This window comes from Prunus persica, chromosome G4 (assembly GCF_000346465.2).
Source record: "Prunus persica cultivar Lovell chromosome G4, Prunus_persica_NCBIv2, whole genome shotgun sequence".
NCBI classification, from domain to species: domain Eukaryota; kingdom Viridiplantae; phylum Streptophyta; class Magnoliopsida; order Rosales; family Rosaceae; genus Prunus; species Prunus persica.
The window spans coordinates 16,753,752-16,772,690 of record NC_034012.1 but is presented as its reverse complement, the minus strand read 5'-3'; the positions used below and the strand labels follow the sequence as shown (position 1 = coordinate 16,772,690).

Below are 18,939 nucleotides of genomic sequence, written 5' to 3'. Positions count from 1 at the left end.
CAGAATCCGTAATTGAAACTTGGAAACTAATCAAACTTGAAAACTTAAGAAAAGAATTTACATTACAATGAAAAATAAATTACAACCAAGAAGCAAAAGGGTTTTGTACAACAATTGAGAACATTAAATAAAAGCTTAGAGAATTTGAGAGAGAGAGAGAGAGAGAGAGAAGAGAAAGGTGTTTGAGAACTTGGATAATTTTAGGAGAGAAGGGAAAGGTGTTTGAGAATATGGAGAATTTTTGGAAGGGAGGAGAGAGGTGTTTGAATAATTTAGAAGAAGAGAAGGAGGAGAAAGTGTTTGGGAAAGAGAAAGGAGAAGAAGAGAAGGGAGAGGAGGAGAACGAAGAGAATGAGAAGGGAGAAGGGAGAAAAGAGAGGAGCTCTAGAGAGATGTTTGAGAGCTTCCCCCCTTGGGGTGTGTTTGAAGACTTAGGGAACCTCACTATTTATAGGCATGGGGTTAGGTTTTTCATATTATATAATTGAGTTCACTAACTACACCCACTTCACCTAACACACAATTGAATTTGAAAATAATTCTTCTTCTCTTTAGGCTTAGTGCTGCAGCTCCCACTTCATCTTCTTTTCTTTCTTTTGGCTTCTGCAAAACTCCACTCTAATTATAAGTAATGAATCTGCTTTACCTAACTTCCCCACAATCAATAACACCTCATGCTTAGGTCAGAATGACCAAGCATACTTAGTTCATCCTTAGGTCAGCATGACCTGCAACTTCAAGGGCTCACGAATTGGGATTCCCTTAAGCAAATGATGATTTTGAGACCTCCATCTTGAAGTTCAGAATGTCATCTTTCCAATCATGGGCCAATCCAAGGCTGGAGGAAGAAGTTAAGGCCGAAATAAATTGCTAACTCATTTGGTAGCGTACACAAACTTCATATTGAGCATGGTTTTGTGTTTGATGGGTGACGAACTCCAGCTTTGTCCAATGGTTCTACATTTTGGATATGTTATAATAGACACCCATTGAAACTATGTCCATGAAGGATGTTGCTTCATCCGAGGTGTGTAGGTTGTTGAAATAGGCATGCACTATGACCTACGAAACTGGACTGACAAGGGAGTGCAGCCAAAAATGGATTCATCTTTAAGCTCTTTTTCCATTCATCCAAATGAGGCCTTGACATGCTTGAATTGCATGAATTATTCTCTCTTACTCTATTAGCCTAAAAAACACACAAAGAGAGGTAAATTACTCAGAATTCTAAGAAACTAAGTAAAAGGAGTAAGTAAATAGGGCATGTATATGTATGAAATTATGAGCTTAACAAAACCCAACATGGATGGAGGGTTGCATTTCCCCATATTTTCGCAAGTGCCATGAAATCATTTCCCAAACGTGGACTTAACAAAGTCAACGGAGTCTAGTATAATGGGAAAGGGCCTTGACTTGCAGACCAATAGTCTCAGGTTCAAACACCAATGACACCTTGATAATGTATGAGAAACCTCCTTCCCCCATTTAGTTTACACTATCATTTGTATATTAAAAAAAAATACATGTACTTATCAAACATGGAAAAATAAATGATTTCCCATTCCCAATCCCCTTTTCTTGCCATCCAAATGAGTGGAAGTTTATAATAAAGGTGTAATCGTAAGTCAAGCAAGTTTTTGTTTTTATTTTTATTTTTTGCTAACATTGTCACATCATTAGGCTTGATTTTCCGACGGAATGGATCGGAATGAGGGGATTCCATTTCCCAAAATGATTTTTTTGAAAATATTCAGAAATTAGTTCAAAATTTTAAACATGCCCAACCATTTGAAAGGTTAAAATTGACTCATAATTGAAAACTCATACCGAAAGTTCTAAAACTATTATATGCTAGTATTTAGATATTGTTATCCTTTAGGTTGTGTTTGGATGAGGGATTTTGAAGTGATGAGATTTTGAAGTGAGGGGATTTCAAGATAATGAGATTTTAAGGTGAGACACTTCAAAATGATTGGATTAATAAAGTTCTTTGTTTGGCTAATTATTTTGTTGGTGGGATTTGATTGGGTAATTTCTTGTAAACATAAGATTTTTTTTTCCCTTTTTCTTAGCTGTTCCTTTTTTTAGTTGTTTTTTTTTCTCATTCAAACACTACATATCATTTTACATAGAGTCATTTGAAATTAAAAAAGTATAATTATAATATATAATTGGAACTAAGCCTTTGCTTGAAATCCCTCCCACAAATACCTCATCCAAACAGGGCATTAAAGTACAACTTGTCTATGTCTATCTGGTCATTAAATCATATTTAGTTCAACATGAAATTAGTCATTGTGTGTATTCCAACTTTGAAACCCCAATATATTTCAGAATGTGGAATTTTTTGAAATCTTGAGATACATTCCAATTCCAATCCTTTTTTCTTTTTCTTTTTTTGAAACTTTCGGATGTTGGAATTGATTTGAACTTGCCAAAATTGGAAATTTTCTAATCGGAAGCGTTTGTAATTGGAATTTCCAATCCAACTTGCACCCCTCATGTATCATGGTGTACATTTATTGTGAGCTACCTTCAGTTTTCTTAAGGATTAGGGCCCCGCATTAACAAAAGGAAAAAAAAAACATGTTTGGTAGATACTTTTTTTATTTTTTGTTTCTTTTAACAAAGTGAGGGTATTTTTTTTGCCAACGAAATTTAGCCTAGTGGAGAAGGGTCTTGACTAGTGGTCTCAAGTTAGAACTACTATGACACCTTAGTAGTGCATGTGAACAACCCTCATCCCCTTTGTAATTTAGACTATCGACTGTATTAAAATAAAATAAAAAATCATGATATTTTTTGAAACTTCATGAGACCTAGGTTCGAATTGCGACTCAGACATGGGTCTAAACGCAAGTTCTACGATCTAAACATGGGACCTAAATGCGATAACCCAACATAGGATAAAGTAGAAGCCTAGTCTGAGAGAACCTAGTGTTTATTGAAGATAAAATCTTAGTTCCCTTTTGATAACCATTTCAATTTCAATTTTTAGTTTTTAGGTTCCATTTTTTGTTCTAGAGTATAGAGGGAAAAAAAAAGAATGGAAGTGAGAATGAGAGTGGAGATGAAATTGAGAGGGAAGATTGGAGGGGAGGATGGGGAGGAGTAACAAAAGTGAAAACAAAAACAAAAATCTAAAATTTATTTGAAATTGTTTTCACTTTCAAGTTTTTGTTTTCACCTTCATTTTCCTCTAAACTCTAGCACAAAAAATAAAAACAAAAATAAAATTGAAATGGTTATCAACGGACCTTTAGTTTTTGGATTTCTAGTTTTGAAGACATTAATATGTTGCCTCTTTTTATTTATCAACGTTCAAACCAGGCTATGATTCCAAGTTAGACAACATGGGGTAAAATTTCATATTGTACTCTTCTCCACAATGAAGGCAATTTATGGAGGTTACAAGAATGTTTTATAAGTACGTCTTACTAGACAAGGAATCCTATTTGCACCGTGAATAAAATAGGAAACAAACTAAAAATTAAATCCCTAAAAATAAGTAACCTAAATGAATAAGGAACACGCAATACTCCCCCTCAAGTTGGAGCAAAGATTTCACGCATGCCGAATGTGTCAAGCAACTTCAGAAAAACACTAGTATAGGCAGTTTTGATAAGAATATCCATCAACTGATCTTCTTATGTCATAAATGGAAAAACAATTATTCCAACATCCAATTTTTCTCTAATAAATTGTCGATCAATCTTCATATGCTTCGTACAATCATGTTGCACAGGATTATGAGCAATCTTAATAGCAGCCTAATATCACAATACAAACTCTTAGGTTTCTCGGGTTCAAACCCAAGATCTCTCATCAATGTTTTCAACCAAAGCAATTCACATATCCGTTTTGACATGCCAGGAAACTTGGCTTCCACACTTGACCTAGCCATACCACCTTTGTTTTTTTACTACTCTGAGTAACAAGATAACAACCAACAAAGGTAAAATACCTAAAAGTAGAATGCATGCCAATAACTGAACCTGCCCAAACGACATCTGTATACCCTTCCACATCCACATGACCGTACTTAAAGAATACTAAACCTTGCAAGGAGTTACCTTCAAGTATCTCAAAATACGCATAACAACACTCATGTGATCAAGACTTGGTGAATGTATAAATTGACTTACCACATTAATTGCATATGCTATATCAGGACGTATATGAGCCAAATAAATCAATTTCCCTACAAGCCTATGATAACACTCCTTATCAGCAAGAACTTGATTACGATACAACCCCAACTTATGATTCTATTTACTAGGAGTGTCAATCGGTTTATAATCTAACATACCAATCTCTGCAAGAAAATCTAAAACATACTTTCTTTGGGATAGAAAAATACAATTTTTAGATCTAGCAACCTCAATCGCAAGATAGTACTTTAATTCACCCAATAATTTCATCTCAAATTCAGAAGTCAAATACTTTTGAAGCCACTGCATTTCTTCCTAATCATCTCAAGTTACTATCATATCATCAACATAAATAATTAAAGCTGCCAATTTTTTTCATAGATGTAGCAAACCTTCCAAACCATACTCTTAGATACTGCTTCAAACCATATAAGGATTTTCACAGTTTGCATACGACACCCTCCTTGGAAGTCACAGGAATACTAGGAGGAAGATTGTCACACTCCGATCCGAAAATAAAGAAAATTCCAGAATCATGGTGGGTGAATTGAATGAAATAAAATAAAAAGAGTGAAAAATTGGTTAAAAACACACAATCCAAATCATATCACATCATTACTTCATATATCTTGGTTATCCTTCACAAATTGTACTCAGCACGTGACCCCTATCGGCCTCATTGCCCTATGTCCCCGTCATTGAAGTTATCATGTTCCATAATAGCATGTACTTCACAAAAATTTCAATATATATATATATATATATATTACATTGTGTGAAATATTGCACAAATTAGACATGTTTGACTTGAAAATAGAGAGAGATTTGTAAATAAAAAAATTCATGATAATTCATTATTTTCACATTTATCACAAAATAAGAACTTTTAGAACACATTACATAACTCACTATGATAATGATAATTATAAAATCTTGTTCAGTGCTTAATGCTAGAAATGGGGATTGCTATAAATTTCTATTTATTTTAACTTCAGGTAAGTCCATTTCTGTGCTAATTAGCCGAGTCTGCTTTTGTTTGTCTAGATGAAGTGAAGAGGCTTCCGGAGCCAAGAGTTTTCAGAAGGATAAAGCAAGACACGTGGCAACAACCCATTTGGCAAAACATTTCTGCCGATAAGGAAATGGATGATGCTATTGTTCTAAGAAGCACATTCTCATTTCACTTAGGACTTTAAACCAAGCCAGAATTCACTTCGCTTACATACTGCAAGTCAGATTGAGAGGCAAAAAACAAAAGCAAGAAAAAAGATCAACCAACCAAATTTGCACAGATGGCTTCCATGACCATGGCAGCCTCCTTCCTCACTGGCTCAGCCTCAACCATCACCAAACCTTCTACAGCTCGCAGGAGTCTCATTGTGGCCAAGGCCTCAAGTGCCCCAGAAGGAGAGAAGGGCAGCTTGGAAATGAAGAAGAGCAGCAGCAGCAGCAGCAGTGGGAGGAGGGATCTGATGTTTGCTGCTGCAGCTGCGGCTGCATGCTCCATAGCCAAGGCTGCCATGGCCGATGAGCCAAAGCGTGGTTCAAAAGAAGCCAAGGAGAAGTATGCTCCTGTTTGTGTCACGATGCCTACTGCTCGTATCTGCCGCAACTGATGAGGGATCAGTTTTATGATCATTTGCTTTGATTCAGTCACTTATGGTGGTTGTAATGTAAAATTTGTAGAACTTGTATGTTCTTTGTATCTTTTCTTGGGACAATCTATTAATTAATCTGGCTTCTTCCTCCTCTTATTCTATAAATTCTTGAAAATTTCCAGTGGGATTTAAGTTTTTCTTATGTTGCTATTGCCCAAGAGGACCTAACTCCGTAAAACATAGCCCAATTTATGGATGAATCATTCAAACTCTTGTGTTACATGTGTAATTGCGACACCACGGGCTTTCCAATTTCACCCGTTAACAACTTTCATGTTTTAGCGTTTTAGAACAAACACCAACTAAAATTGAATTTAAATGGACTCAAATTTTCCAAGTTTATTTTTTCTCTACCTAGAATTTCTAAAGTTTAATCTTTATGAATCCAAAGAAGGAAATTACTAGGTCAATTTAAGGTTGAACTCTAGCATTATTGCAAAGAAAAGCTTTGATAAAAGGAAATTTATGGTCGAACCCACATTTTTTTGTTACCTTCTTTAATTACTTGTTGAACGATACTCTATAAACATATATTTGAAAAGAAAGGAAAAAATGTCGATTTTTTCCTTCTTTTATTTATTTTCCAAATGATAAAGATGATTATTGACTGAAAATAGGAACGCCATATCTAAGACAGAAAGAAGCCAATCAGGAGCAAAAGATTCCCATACAAAAAAAACCAGTAAGTTGTGATAATTTCGATTTTTCCTTCATTGTAGATTCTTTCCTAGTTTCAAATAAGGAAGACAATTGTTTTCGATGATCACATCAAAACATGTATAGAAAGTCTTGCAATTTTCACTCTAATTCGTCTTTCTCTTATCCCTTTTACCTACGTGCCTAAATTTCACTCCAAAGAAAGAAGAATAGTTACCCGTTTTCCATAATTTGATTGGGAAACAAAGTTTTATTGTTTCCAATTATATCAAAAACACGTGCAGAAGAAAGCCTGCTTTAATTATTATTTTAAATTATTTTTATATATCCCCAAATTATAAAATGAAAACATTCCACAATCCAACATTTTTTGATTTAGAAGGCACCCCAAAAAAAAGAAAAAAAAAGGAAAGGGAAACCTTTGGATTCATGGGCAACCTAGCCGTAGCCATCCTATATATATACCTTGTTCTTCCCTTGGGGGTATTCGATCACAAGTTCACAACAACTCACAACTCAACTCTTCTTTCAGTGATTTAGTCGGATCAAAAAGACACGTACGTTTCATATCTAAAAACCAAACCATTCATGGGACGCAGGAAGATAGATATGGAGATGGAGGCCACCATCTCAAAGCGCCGCAAGGGTTTGTTTCGCGAAGCCACCGACCTTGACTCCTCCTCCTCGTCTGGTTTTAAGATGGCCGTTATAGTCTTTTCCCCAGCCAACAAGCCCTATGTATACGGTCACCCCTCCGCGGTCTCTGTCTTATATCGCTTTCTTGGCGAACAAGATGCTGATGATGACGACGAAGATGACGACGACAACGAAGATGACGAAGATGATGAAGATGACGATGATGACGATGAAGATGATGAAGATGATGAAGATGACGATGATGACGATGAAGATGATGAAGATGATGAAGATGATGATGGTGTTGTTATTGATGAAGATTTAGAAGCCAATCAAGAGAAAGCAGTGCAAGATGGTATAGATAAGTACGGGTTGAATGAGCATACGGGAGTGGATGAAGTAGATAAAAAAATAGCTACCCTAAAACATTTCATAAAGATACTGGATTTGAAGATAGATCATGAGATGAAGAGGAAAGACTCTTGCACCAAGGATAATAATTCAGAGATTGCTTCTTCTAGTGAAGAAAGAGATCAATCTGATAATTAGGATCTGTTTAGGTTCTGAAAAGGCGACTACAAAACACTTTCAATAATTTTTTTTGACATTCTTCTAATAAAAGCACTTTTAGAAAAAGCGCTTATAAGCATTAGTGTGCATCTTATAAAAGCAGTCCAAAACTGGCCTTTAATGGTTGTATTCTGATTTTAATTTCCTTTTTTTTTTGGATTTTGTTTAGGGTTTCGTCAAGCCTTCTGTTCTTTTCAAATAGAGATTATTTTTATTTTTATATTCCTTCTGGGTTCTTCTTCAAGCCTTTTAGATAATAATTGTATCTTATATTTTATCTTCGAATGAGAACTATTTATTTACATTGTTTGGGAAATCTAATCCCCTCAATACGTTTTTTAATTTGTCCATGCAATTGCAACCAGCTACTGATTTATATTATCAATTTTTTTTTTTTTTTTTTTTGCTTTTATTCTCTCAAGTAATGGATATCGCAGCAAACAAGTTCATCATGTGTTGAGTTGGTGACCAAATCCCTCCTTCCCATTGTACATGGGCCAAGGATGATTCTAGAAAGTACTGCATTTTAATTAACATGTGCTAATGAAAGTTATATTGAAGAAAAGGTTGCAATAAGTGAGGGAAAACAAAAGTATAAATTCATTAATGAAGATAAAAAAAATTATCCTTAAAATCCCAAAGTTCTCCTTGCGATTATTATTTATTCCGTCGTTTTTTTTTTTACTTTCACTCTTGGACCTATCACTCGTTCAAACTTTCTTGGACCGGCCACTCTCACATATCTCAATTTTCATCCAAAACCAATGAGGTAAAAAAAAAACTTAATTTTAGCTATATCCGAGGGAATGACTCCATTTTGAATTAAATTTGTAGATTATTAATATTGCATATATGGTTTCTAGTGCCTAAATCGATAAAAGATTACTTAATTTGAGCAACATATGTTTTGTTAAAATTTTGTTTGAGGATTAATTTGCATACATATATGAACATTATTCTTCCTTTGAGAATCCATATATTTGTACTACATAAGTTTTAGTGCGATTACCGAATCAGCATGATGATCTCCATATATACTGAAATAAATTTCTGTTCAAATATAATGTAGATATCTTTTTATGTTTCAAATTCTGTTTGGTTGATGATTTGGTTTGAGACTAGTGATTTGTAATTGTAGCAAGTTTTGTTATTAGATTATCCGTTTTAAGAGCAAGAGAAATTCTTCGGTGCACTCCTCGCTACATGATGTTAATGTGATCGGTAATGGAATTATCATGTGTTGAGGCCCAAAAAATTCACAGTTCGGCCCAAATATATTCCAGGCCCAATGCGATACCTTACCGAGAAGAAACCTGATTTGGGCACGCGAAAGTTCGTCATATGCACTTACACACATGCCACGCCAAGCAAATAAGCAATACGCCATTGTACAAGTCTAAGTGAGCCCAAGCCACTCAAATGCCTGGGGCTTGCTTGAGTGGGTTGTGGTATGGATGGTAATAAATTGACATGAAGCCCATTGATGGGCCGAGAAATGGGAAGTCTCGGGACTCAAGCCCATTTTTTAGACCCAAACATATGGGTGAGCACAAAAGAGGAAAAAATAGCCCAATCAAAAATAGCCCAATCAAAATAGCCTATTGACTCAACCAAAAGCCCAACGTTAATAAAAATAGTCCACTTACTTAATGAACCACCTTGGCGCATACAATTACCATAAAGAGCTACAAAGGCCCCAGCACCCGGCTGGAAAAACAAAAGCCACGAAGGGGAGGTTTAAAGGTTCATTGAACAAGCTGCTGGGAGGTTCCAGCACATGGGGGAGCAAGTTTCAAGCAAAAATATTCAAGGAACCAAGGGATATTAGCGTGCAAACTGCCAGAAGGAGAAGCACCCTTCGAACCAGCACGTACATCCATTTGCTTTCCTTCATCAGATCTAGCCATGGAAGGAGGAAGGAAAGAAGAAGAAAAAATAGCTGAGAATGAGAAGTCTCCCACTAAAATAGCTGCGGGAAAGGGGCCTTGAGCTCCCAAAAATCCCTGATCTTGTGCAAATAGACAAAGGAAATTTCACCAAGATAGGAAAAGTCAAGGGAGGAGAGGAGAAAGGAAGGGAAAATCTTGGCCAAATTGGGTAGAACCCATTAGGGTTTCTTGGGAAATGATGGTTTCCAGCGGCTATAAAATGAGGCCTCTTTTACCCAACGAAACCAACCCACATCCAGAGAGCAAGCTTCCTCTCTTGCCTGAAAACCCAGCAATTTCGTGCACTATTCACCCTTCTTCTCTATTTTCCTCTTCTGGCAGACCACTTTCAGAATCTCTGTCAAGCTGCCAGAAAGAACATTGTTCTTTCTTTCTCTCTTCTCAGCCAAATCTTCTTGCAAACCTTTCCTTTCTTACCTTAACACTCCCTTTTTCCCCAAGAAAGCATAATTTTCTCTTCAGTGCTAAACTCATGTCGATTTTGCTTCCATGCCACAAGCCTCTCATGTCAAGCTAGAAAATTTATCTGTAAGCATTAAAAAATCATCTGTAAGCTGCTGTTATTTTAGTTGGTGAAAGTAACCAAGATGCTTCTTAAGGCTCTACTGCCCTTTCGAAGCATTTTTGGGGCTTGATTTTCGAACTCATACACAGGGGATAATTTCATCAATCTGCCCTTTACTGCAGCCCAGCCTATTTACAGCTGCCGGAAGAAAAGCCCCCACATCATGTAACACTCTGGTTAAGAACAATCATATAACTGTGATGAACAGCTTTACTTTTATGTATCAATCAATCAATGTTGATGAAATTTGTGGTATACACACAACATGAACATGGCGCCCGCATACCAAAGAAGAAAATCAAAGGAGAAGACTGGACGCGTAACAAAAGGACCAAAGCTTCCTTTTGAGATGATCACTGAGATTTTGAGTTGGCTAACTGTAGACGCTTTGCTGAGAGTGAAGTCTGCCTCCAAGAAATGGTGTTCTTTGATTGAAGACCATCACCACATTGTGAAGCATGTGAATCTGGCTAGTCCTCTGCCAACAAAATGTAGATACGGAAGGTACCATGGCCAAATACCCCCTTCTTCACAATAAAAATATCTGGTGTATGTCCTGTGTTGCCGGCTTGTTTGTCGAGAAGCATCACTCTTCCTGTTTGCCGCATCACAAATCCGGCCATCAGCCATGCGCATGAATTTGCCTAATGCACATTTTGGGTGTGTAGAATGAAATGTGCTTTTGTTTCATTGACTGGTGAGGCCAAATTGGTATGTGCTTACATCCAAAATGATGAAGTGGGATTTGAAGTTATGAGTATTGGACAAGATGGGAAATCGGGAGCCTTGAAACACCCAATCCAAGGCTGCTTGAAGAAAAATGGCAAATGGGCAGCAAGAAGCCAGTTTTCCTAACTGATAAGGTTCATGACAGGGTTTGTTTTTGTTCTGAAATTATAACAGGTGGGCAAGCCTTGTGTGTCTCAGGGGAATGAGACCAGACGAGAGGGTGCGACTTAAATTAAGAACGAGGATTGATTAGAGTAATTGCAATTTGCATATAATTTCAATACTTTGGTTTTTTATGACTATGAAATTAAATTCTTTCTGTTCTTCCTCATATGATGTCAGAATTGTGCAAGGTCAGAGGCTACGGATTCGAGTACCATCAAATCAAATCCAGGAGGTGAGTACCATCAAATCAAATCCAGGAGGTGAGGAAACATAAAGCGCACGAAAGCTGCCACAAAAAGCACGCTCATCCAGAACCTAGAACATCTCCTAAGATATGATCCTCTTATGATAATCTAAATACCCAAAAACTACAATTTTATTAAGAAAATATAATGATTAAGGAACAGTACTTTTGCCGCAAATAGGATACACAATCCAAACTAATTATACAAACTCAGGGTTCAAGAAAAATCAAATGACGCAAAACCTTGATACAGAATAATACCAAATCCAGTATCCTATTTGTTCCTTCGGTTACCGAAAAGTAACAGCTTGGAGAGAGAATCAGGGACATTGTTCCTCATTTACCTTGGGCACTTTGCCCGGGAGCAACAACACTGCAAGTTCATAAGTTGATTCAGCTTTGCACACTCATTCGCTTTTCCCATTTTGCTGGGAACCAACAAAATTGCGAATGACTTCCATGGCTAACTGATGAGCAGTCTTATCCTGCAGCTTTGCAAGTTCATCCACCGCTTCATATGTCTCCTTATCAGCAAAAAGCTTCAAGTTGTAACGAGCTGGTGCCACCTCTGGACCTTCCCATTTGTCAACCAACTCCTGAAGTTTCTCAAATCCCTGATACAATATACCAATTAGGGTCACAAGCACAACCATAGCTATCAGCCATTCCAATGACCGACAAAATTTCTTCACATACCCATGTAAACTCCCCAAATTTGAGATTAAACCAACTTCTATTTCTGGGACAGGCCTAAATATAACATAAGAATCTTAGAATCTTATTTCACCACTTACCATGCGGTTTGTGTAGCCTCCGAAGGACTCTTTAGATTGTCGTTTACGTCTCCAATAATAAAACAAAGGTTCCAAAACTTTTTCCAGGTCTTGAACCTTGACCTTGTTCATGAAGCTTCTTGCTATTGAGGTTTGATTGGGTGTTCCTCCAAGCCAGATCTATTTTAATACAAGCAGAAAAACGAATAAAATATGAGTTGCTTTCACGACAATCTGCAGTTGAGCATGAGAAAAATTGCACATCAACCAGCAATTGAAATACCTGATAGCTATTGGGCCCATCACCAACTAGTCCAAGTTCAGCCATGTAAGGCCTAGCACATCCATTAGGGCAGCCAGTCACCCTTATAACTACAGATTCATTGTATTTCAGACCAACCTGAAATTCAAAAGTTATACTTGTTACATGCATTCTGATTCCTTATCCACACATGATATTGATTTTCCACATTTTATTAGTTAAGTGTTTCGTGGAACATGCTTGTTATTATGGTAATACCTTCTCAAATACTGCTCGAACCCGCTTAAGAATGTCAGGTATACCCCGTTCAGCTTCAGTTATTGCCAGTGGGCACAGTGGGAAGGCTGGGCATGCCATCGCAGTTAGGTTGAGGGGGTCTACGAACCTAGGATGCTGCCACAATCAGAACTGGTCAGTAATATCCCCAATGATGAAAATTCATAACCTAAAAAACGTTTTTATCATAGACACAACCCAAACAGTTCAAGAAATTTAAGACCAAATAAGTTAAACAATAATTGTTTGCATAAGTCCTGACCACTATCTGAGTTTAAACGATTCAAACTAACAAAAAGGAGGATATCCCTTGAGATCATGTTGAGCCCACATGATTTCCCCCACTAGATCCTACGAGAAAATAATTTGCAGCCTAGATTCCACATAGATTACTGCAAAAATCTGTAGAAACCATCTAATGCAGATAAATCATAGCACCATTTCCAGACAGACAGCATCTCAGTTGAATAAGATACTCTGTCCTACTAAGTTGAAAAGTTTCACTTGGCAGTGAAAGATATTTCACAGAATAGGAAGTGAGCATCCAGTAACCACAAGTTCATATTGATGTCTGATGATGAGGGAGTAAAAGAAAAACATCTTACCAGCAGACCGGCCTTTGCAAGAATTGTGGTGATGGGACGTTTCCATGCAGTGCGAATATCACACAATATGATGTTCTGGTTTGGTGTGAGCCTTATGCTCAAATTATACTTTTCTATAACCTCTCTCAAGGCCTTCTTCATAACTCCACCAATACGACCATTATCGACATGAAGCCCGCAATAATAACTGCCATCACCCTACCAAAACAAATATAAATAGTCAGGACATACGTTTGGGGAGAAAGGTACAGGAAGATGGAATGGAGCCAATAAACTAGACATCAGTGTAAATAGTATGATCTACTAGAGTTATAAATCAAATAGGCCATACATAAGACTGAAGATATTGCAATTTCAAACCTTGGAGACAGAATAAAAAACATCAAAAATTGTATGTCAAATTCACCACAACAAACCTGCTTGTTCCACCCCAAGTGACTTTTGAATTCCCACTCTGGCAACTCGCGGAATTGCTCAAATTTCTTTCCATAATATTGTTCAACTACACTTCTGAACTTTTCAATGCCCCACGAGCTGATCAAATATTTCATTCTACTATACTTTCGATCATCTCTTCTCCCATTTTCTCTTTGTGTAACAACTATAGCCTTAATTGCATATAGGATATCCTCTTTGGGGACATAACCCAGTGGTTCAGCCAAACGGGGAAAAGTGGTTTCCAACCTATGTGTTCTTCCCATACCACCACCAACCTGCAATGCAAATTATAAGAAACCATATTTGTGGAGAAAATGAGCTCAAATGTAAATGTTAGAGAAGGACTTCATCTTACATATATGTTGAACCCTTGAGGCTCCCCCTCATCATTAGTAACAACCACAACACCGATATCATTTGTGAGAATATCCACTGAGTTGTCTGTTGGCACTGTAACTGCAATTTTAAACTTCCTGGGTAAGAACTGAGTTCCATAAATGGGCTCGGGTGAATCAGTGAAGTTTGTTCCATGCGAATTATCATTGCGCGCCTTTGTTACTTCAGGAGGTTCTGCTGTCAAGAACTTCTCTCCATCCACCCATACGTCATAGTAAAAACCAGACTGAGGAGTCAGCAGTGCTGCAATGTTCTCTGCAGTCTGCTGTGCGAAAAGGTAATCTTTTCTTTGTATTGGAGCAGGAGGAGCAAGAACATTTCTGTTAAGATCACCACAGGCGCCAAGGGTTGAACCCATGCTATTAATGATGCTACTCATTACAGTCTTAAGGTCCTTTTTCAGAACACCATGGAGCTGAAAAGTTTGTCTTGTGGTCAAACGAAGGGTACCAATTCCAAACTGATCGGCAAGATCATCCATGGTCAAGTATAGTTGGTTTGACACTTTTCCACAAGGGTTCTTTGTACGAAGCATAAATGAGTAGGACCTTCCACCACGTTCATCTCGGTTGTATTGTTGATAGCTCCCATGGAACTTGATGAGTTGTGTAGCAGCCTCATTTATATTCGGGGCATCTGTCAAAATCTCCTCGTTAAGAGGGTATCTTATGTAATTGCTCTGTTCTTTGAATATTTCAACCTTACTTCGCTTCGTTTCAGTTGCAGTTTGAGGCTTTGCAGGCTGCAATACACAGAAACTATTCAAACAAGTGCTTTTCCTACCAAGAACTAACAATAGGTAATCTAACTAACATTCAGAATTTTCTGATTCATGAGGCCCTTTAGGAGCCTTAATATTCCAAAATTGCAGGTTTCCTAACCAAACCAAGTGACAAAACTCAATAAAGCACAATAGCCCTTGGCAACCAAAAAGTTCAGGTTTTTATGAGCTAATTCATTTGAAGAGGCAAATAATCCTTTAGAAAGAGAAAAAAAAAAAAAAAAAAAGAGAAACCAACTTCTATCACGGTGACTGTGGCAGATATTAACAAAAGCAAATTGAAAGAACACAGTCTAAACTCGTTTATCACAGCCCACGCTTTCCTTCACCATAATCCAAACAGAAGAAACCAACATAAATGAGAGCCAATCAGCAAAACAATTAAAACAAAGTGCTTATATTTTGTCTCAATCTCTCACCATAACACATAAAAGAAGGTTAATTTTATCATATTTCTTTTACTTTTTCATTTTCTCGCATTTTCTGAGCATCCAAACAGATCAATCTCTCCGAAACAAAACAGAGAATCAGACGGTAATTAAACGCACCGTGGCGACGGCGCGAATGAGCGAAGAAGAAGCTGACGAGATCGGGGCGCGTCGGCTTCTTGTGAGACCAATCGAGTTTGCTGACCTCAGCCCATGATACCTAGCAATCTGAGCCTTGGGCTCCCCCAGCACCGCCGAGTTCGCAGCTCCGACCGGCGTCGTCGTCGTCATACCAATCAAAACGACAGCGTTTTCACGAGGTTGAAGACAGAGAAGCAGCAGAAGAGAATTGCGTAAGTGGGATTGAGTGAGTGGTGAAGCGCGAGCGGGTGGAAGCAAAAAGAGAAGGAAGAGAGAAAAAAAACAGAGGCTTATTCTTTTTTCTATTTTATTTTTTCATTTCGTCCGTTAAAGTTTTATAGTGTTTTATTTTTATGTTTTTTTAATTTTGTCGTACGCGCTGACGTTGCAATGTCACGTGCCTGCCGCGGGAACGTTTCTGTTTCGAAGGCTGTGCAGAACTGTTACGCGCTGAGCGCGGAGGAGTAGGGCGCGTGGAGTTAATCTGAGAAGCATATGGCGAAACCAAAGTTGGATACCAGTTGGATGGTACGTTGGATCTGGACGGGATGTCGCTTTACCATTTTATCCATTTACCATGGTCAAATTGGGCTGCTGGTTTTCTATAATAAAAAATAGCCGAAAAATAAATTAGACATAGAGAGTTGGATGCGTGTGGGGCTTTATTGGATTTTCCTTTTTTGGTTCATAGATGAGAACCGCAACTCGGCTTCAGGTTTTTTTTTTTTGGGAAATAGCCCAAAATGCCACCATTTTTATAATTGTAATTGAAAATACCACCCTTTTTTAAAAATTTTGGAACTATGACCTATAAATAGAATTTTATTGTCCCCTTATTGCACAGATATCACTTTTGCTGAAATTTTATTGTCTCTGTTTTGCTGAAGTTCTCTCTCGCCTCTGTCTCTTCGCTGCCCTCTGTTTCTCTTCACTCTCCGGTGGCTTTGCTCCGAATCTGTGGTCCTTCAGCTCTCAGTCTCTCCTCACTCAGCTCCGACTGTCTCTTCTCTCTTCCTCTCCCAGCGACAGGTACTGTTCATCGGCATTTTCTTACAGTTTAAGGGTTTCTCTCAAGTTGTTTTAGGGTTTATGCATTTCTCTGAAATTGGCTGAGGGGTTTGTTCGAAATTGGTTGAAGGTTTAGGGGTTTCGCTGAAATTAGTTTAGGGGTTTGTTCGAAATTGGTTGAAGGTTTAGGGGTTTCTCTGAAATTGGTTTAGGGGTTTCATCGAAATTGTTTTAGGGGTTTGTCTGAAATGATCTGAGTATGATGATTCCTTGTTTCAAACAGTGAATGGGTTTGTTCTTTGTGGACTGATGCTTGCACTGCTGTTGTGTTGCTGTTGCTGTTGCTATTGCTGTCGTATTGTGTTTTTTTGCTAGTGTATTGCTAATGTAGTGATGTTGTGTTGGCATTTTAGTGCAGTTGTATTTTTAGTTTTAGTATGGTTTTATTATGGTTTTTGTAGCAGTTATTGAATGGTATTTGGTGGCTTAGTATGAGTCTTTATGAGCATTGCATTTAACCTTCTTAGAAGTCTAATTGGTATCTATTTTGTTTGTTGAAGATGATATCTAAAGTGTAAGACAATTAACCTGTGTATGGTGATTTCTTCTCTGTGGATCATTACCAAAAAATACTCGCTGATTATATTTTACGTAGAAAATGTGGCCATGAAAAGAATTTGTGGCTAAAACTCCATGATGGAAGCAACCATTTTGAAATATCTTAAGCAAACTGTTGGTGGCTTGCTAAATTCCTTAATTTTTTTCTCTTTATCTTCCAACGAGGTAGTGACCCTTCACATTACACTCAATTGTGCAAAGGATTTGCATGGTTGTCTGATGGAATCGAAGAATAATTTACATAGAAAGAATTTCCTTTGTTATCGTTCGTAGTTTTTCATATATGAAAGAAACTTCTAGATTGATAAAATATCTCAAGACAGAGTTTGACAAAATCAAGTATTGTATAAATATTTGAACTTGTAAACTCCCAACCATATCATACTTTTTGTTTGAGAATAATGCTTGTTAATTCGACATATTTTTGTATAACTTTGTTTACTAAGTTTAGGGCTTGCATATTGGATATGGATGAGTTTTGTTTAGAACCATATGTGGTGTAATATGAGTTGTTTAAAAGTTTGCTGTTTTGTGCTTGATCATTGTGTGCTTAAAAGAAAGCGGGAAATGAGTGAAGATGGGAACCTACCAGCAGCAGCTGTGGTTTAGAGAAATGGGGACATTGATTTTGCTATAAGCTAACTGTTTAAGCTTTTGCTTTTGTTGTTTGTGTATGGATACTTAGAGAAGTCTGTTTCTGAGGAGAACTTATAATTTTGTAATTGTACATGTCTTACAAACATTTTATACCGTTTTGATGGTTTATTTATGAATTTATCTTTCATTTTTTGTTAAGAAAAAACTGAAGGGATGGTGCCAATTTCTTTCATTTTCTTACATTTGAAAGGAGGGCCATAGTAGAGTCAGTACTGTGGTTGCCACTAATTCATAGGAAGTAGAAATCTAAATTCTGTGAATAAACTGGCTGTCACTTCAATTCACATGCTCGTTGACATACTTTAGATTAAGAATTAGTTGTGGTTTCACCTTACATGCATTTTATTGGAGTTTTATGGCTACACGTGTTTTTATGGTAAAACAGTGGCTGTATGAAGCTGCTGCTATAGCTTTTGAGGCTATATCACGTACTTTGGCTCAGAATTGCGGGGTGAATATGATTAGAACAATGACGGCGCTGCAGGGAAAGGTTTGAATCTGTTTTGTATGGCTTTGTTCAGTTTTTTTATGATTTGTCATTTCTATATACGTTCTGATGCATCATTATTATTTTGGTCAGAATATGATGCATCATTTAGATCCTAACCACAATTTTTTTTCCATAGCATGCAAATGGTGAAAAATCATGGATTGGCATTGATGGTAACACTGGTGTGATAACTGATGTGAAAGAGAAAAAGATAGGTGGATATCTTTTTGGCTTACTATTGTTGCTCTCTTTTATTTCCTTCGCTATCTCAATATTCACATTTGTTGGGTGATTTATATTTGCTGAAAGCTCTGAAATAGGACTTTTAATGTAGTATTGTTCTCAAATGTATCCATTATATGTCCCTTTATTGATATGGCATAAGTGTCAATCTTCTGGTTTATATTGTCGATTTGCTTCAGTAGTAGTTCTAGTTTAGAGCTTCTCCCAATATATTTCGACAGCACTCATGTGAGGGGAAGTGCTGTTGTCGTGGTTATTAAAAAATTTCCCAATAAATTTATTTTGTTGGTAAGGCTGTTCATTTTGAGGATTTATGATGTCAGATATGGGATGCCTACAACGTGAAGGGCCAGAGTTTTAAAACGGCCATAGAAGCTGCTTGCCTACTTCTCAGAATCGATGACATTGTGAGTGGGATGAAGAAGAAGCAGCCTCCTGGTGCCAAAGCTCCTTCCAAGCCTCAAGTTGAGACAGAAGGGACGCCCTGAAGAAAAAGCTA

The 18,939-nt window shown here is 37.3% G+C and overlaps 3 protein-coding genes across 3 annotated transcripts; 2 read left to right on the top strand and 1 right to left on the bottom strand.

The window, feature by feature from the left end:
- On the top strand, positions 5,167–5,920 carry LOC18780376 (photosystem II 5 kDa protein, chloroplastic). Its single transcript, XM_007212212.2, has one exon. It carries the CDS (start codon positions 5,444–5,446, stop codon positions 5,765–5,767), a length of 324 nt encoding a protein of 107 aa, XP_007212274.1. The 5' UTR covers positions 5,167–5,443; the 3' UTR covers positions 5,768–5,920.
- LOC18780066 (sulfite reductase [ferredoxin], chloroplastic) lies at positions 11,430–15,750 on the bottom strand. Its single transcript, XM_020562914.1, has 8 exons — positions 15,404–15,750; positions 14,034–14,816; positions 13,657–13,953; positions 13,241–13,438; positions 12,618–12,752; positions 12,381–12,497; positions 12,119–12,277; positions 11,430–11,938 (listed from the first exon to the last, which is right to left on the bottom strand). The coding sequence occupies exons 1-8, from the start codon at positions 15,572–15,574 to the stop codon at positions 11,732–11,734; spliced, it is 2,067 nt and encodes a 688-aa protein (XP_020418503.1). The 5' UTR covers positions 15,575–15,750; the 3' UTR covers positions 11,430–11,731.
- On the top strand, positions 17,832–18,928 carry LOC109948657 (T-complex protein 1 subunit gamma-like). Its single transcript, XM_020562347.1, has 3 exons — positions 17,832–18,197; positions 18,334–18,408; positions 18,764–18,928. Exons 1-3 carry the CDS (start codon positions 18,063–18,065, stop codon positions 18,926–18,928), a joined length of 375 nt encoding a protein of 124 aa, XP_020417936.1. The 5' UTR covers positions 17,832–18,062.

Bases quoted from the DNA above. Each gene is read 5' to 3' on its own strand.
- LOC109948657 (XM_020562347.1), top strand. From the start codon at position 18,063: ATGGCTACACGTGTTTTTATGGTAAAACAGTGGCTGTATGAAGCTGCT. The intron at 18,198-18,333 runs GTTTGAATCTGT...TTTTTTCCATAG, and splicing joins TGACGGCGCTGCAGGGAAAG to CATGCAAATGGTGAAAAATC. The intron at 18,409-18,763 runs ATAGGTGGATAT...TTATGATGTCAG, and splicing joins CTGATGTGAAAGAGAAAAAG to ATATGGGATGCCTACAACGT.
- LOC18780066 (XM_020562914.1), bottom strand. From the start codon at position 15,574: ATGACGACGACGACGCCGGTCGGAGCTGCGAACTCGGCGGTGCTGGGG. The intron at 13,954-14,033 runs GTAAGATGAAGT...TTTGCATTGCAG, and splicing joins CTCAAGGGTTCAACATATAT to GTTGGTGGTGGTATGGGAAG. The intron at 13,439-13,656 runs GTTTGTTGTGGT...TTGTTTTGGTAG, and splicing joins ACTTGGGGTGGAACAAGCAG to GGTGATGGCAGTTATTATTG.
- LOC18780376 (XM_007212212.2), top strand. From the start codon at position 5,444: ATGGCTTCCATGACCATGGCAGCCTCCTTCCTCACTGGCTCAGCCTCA.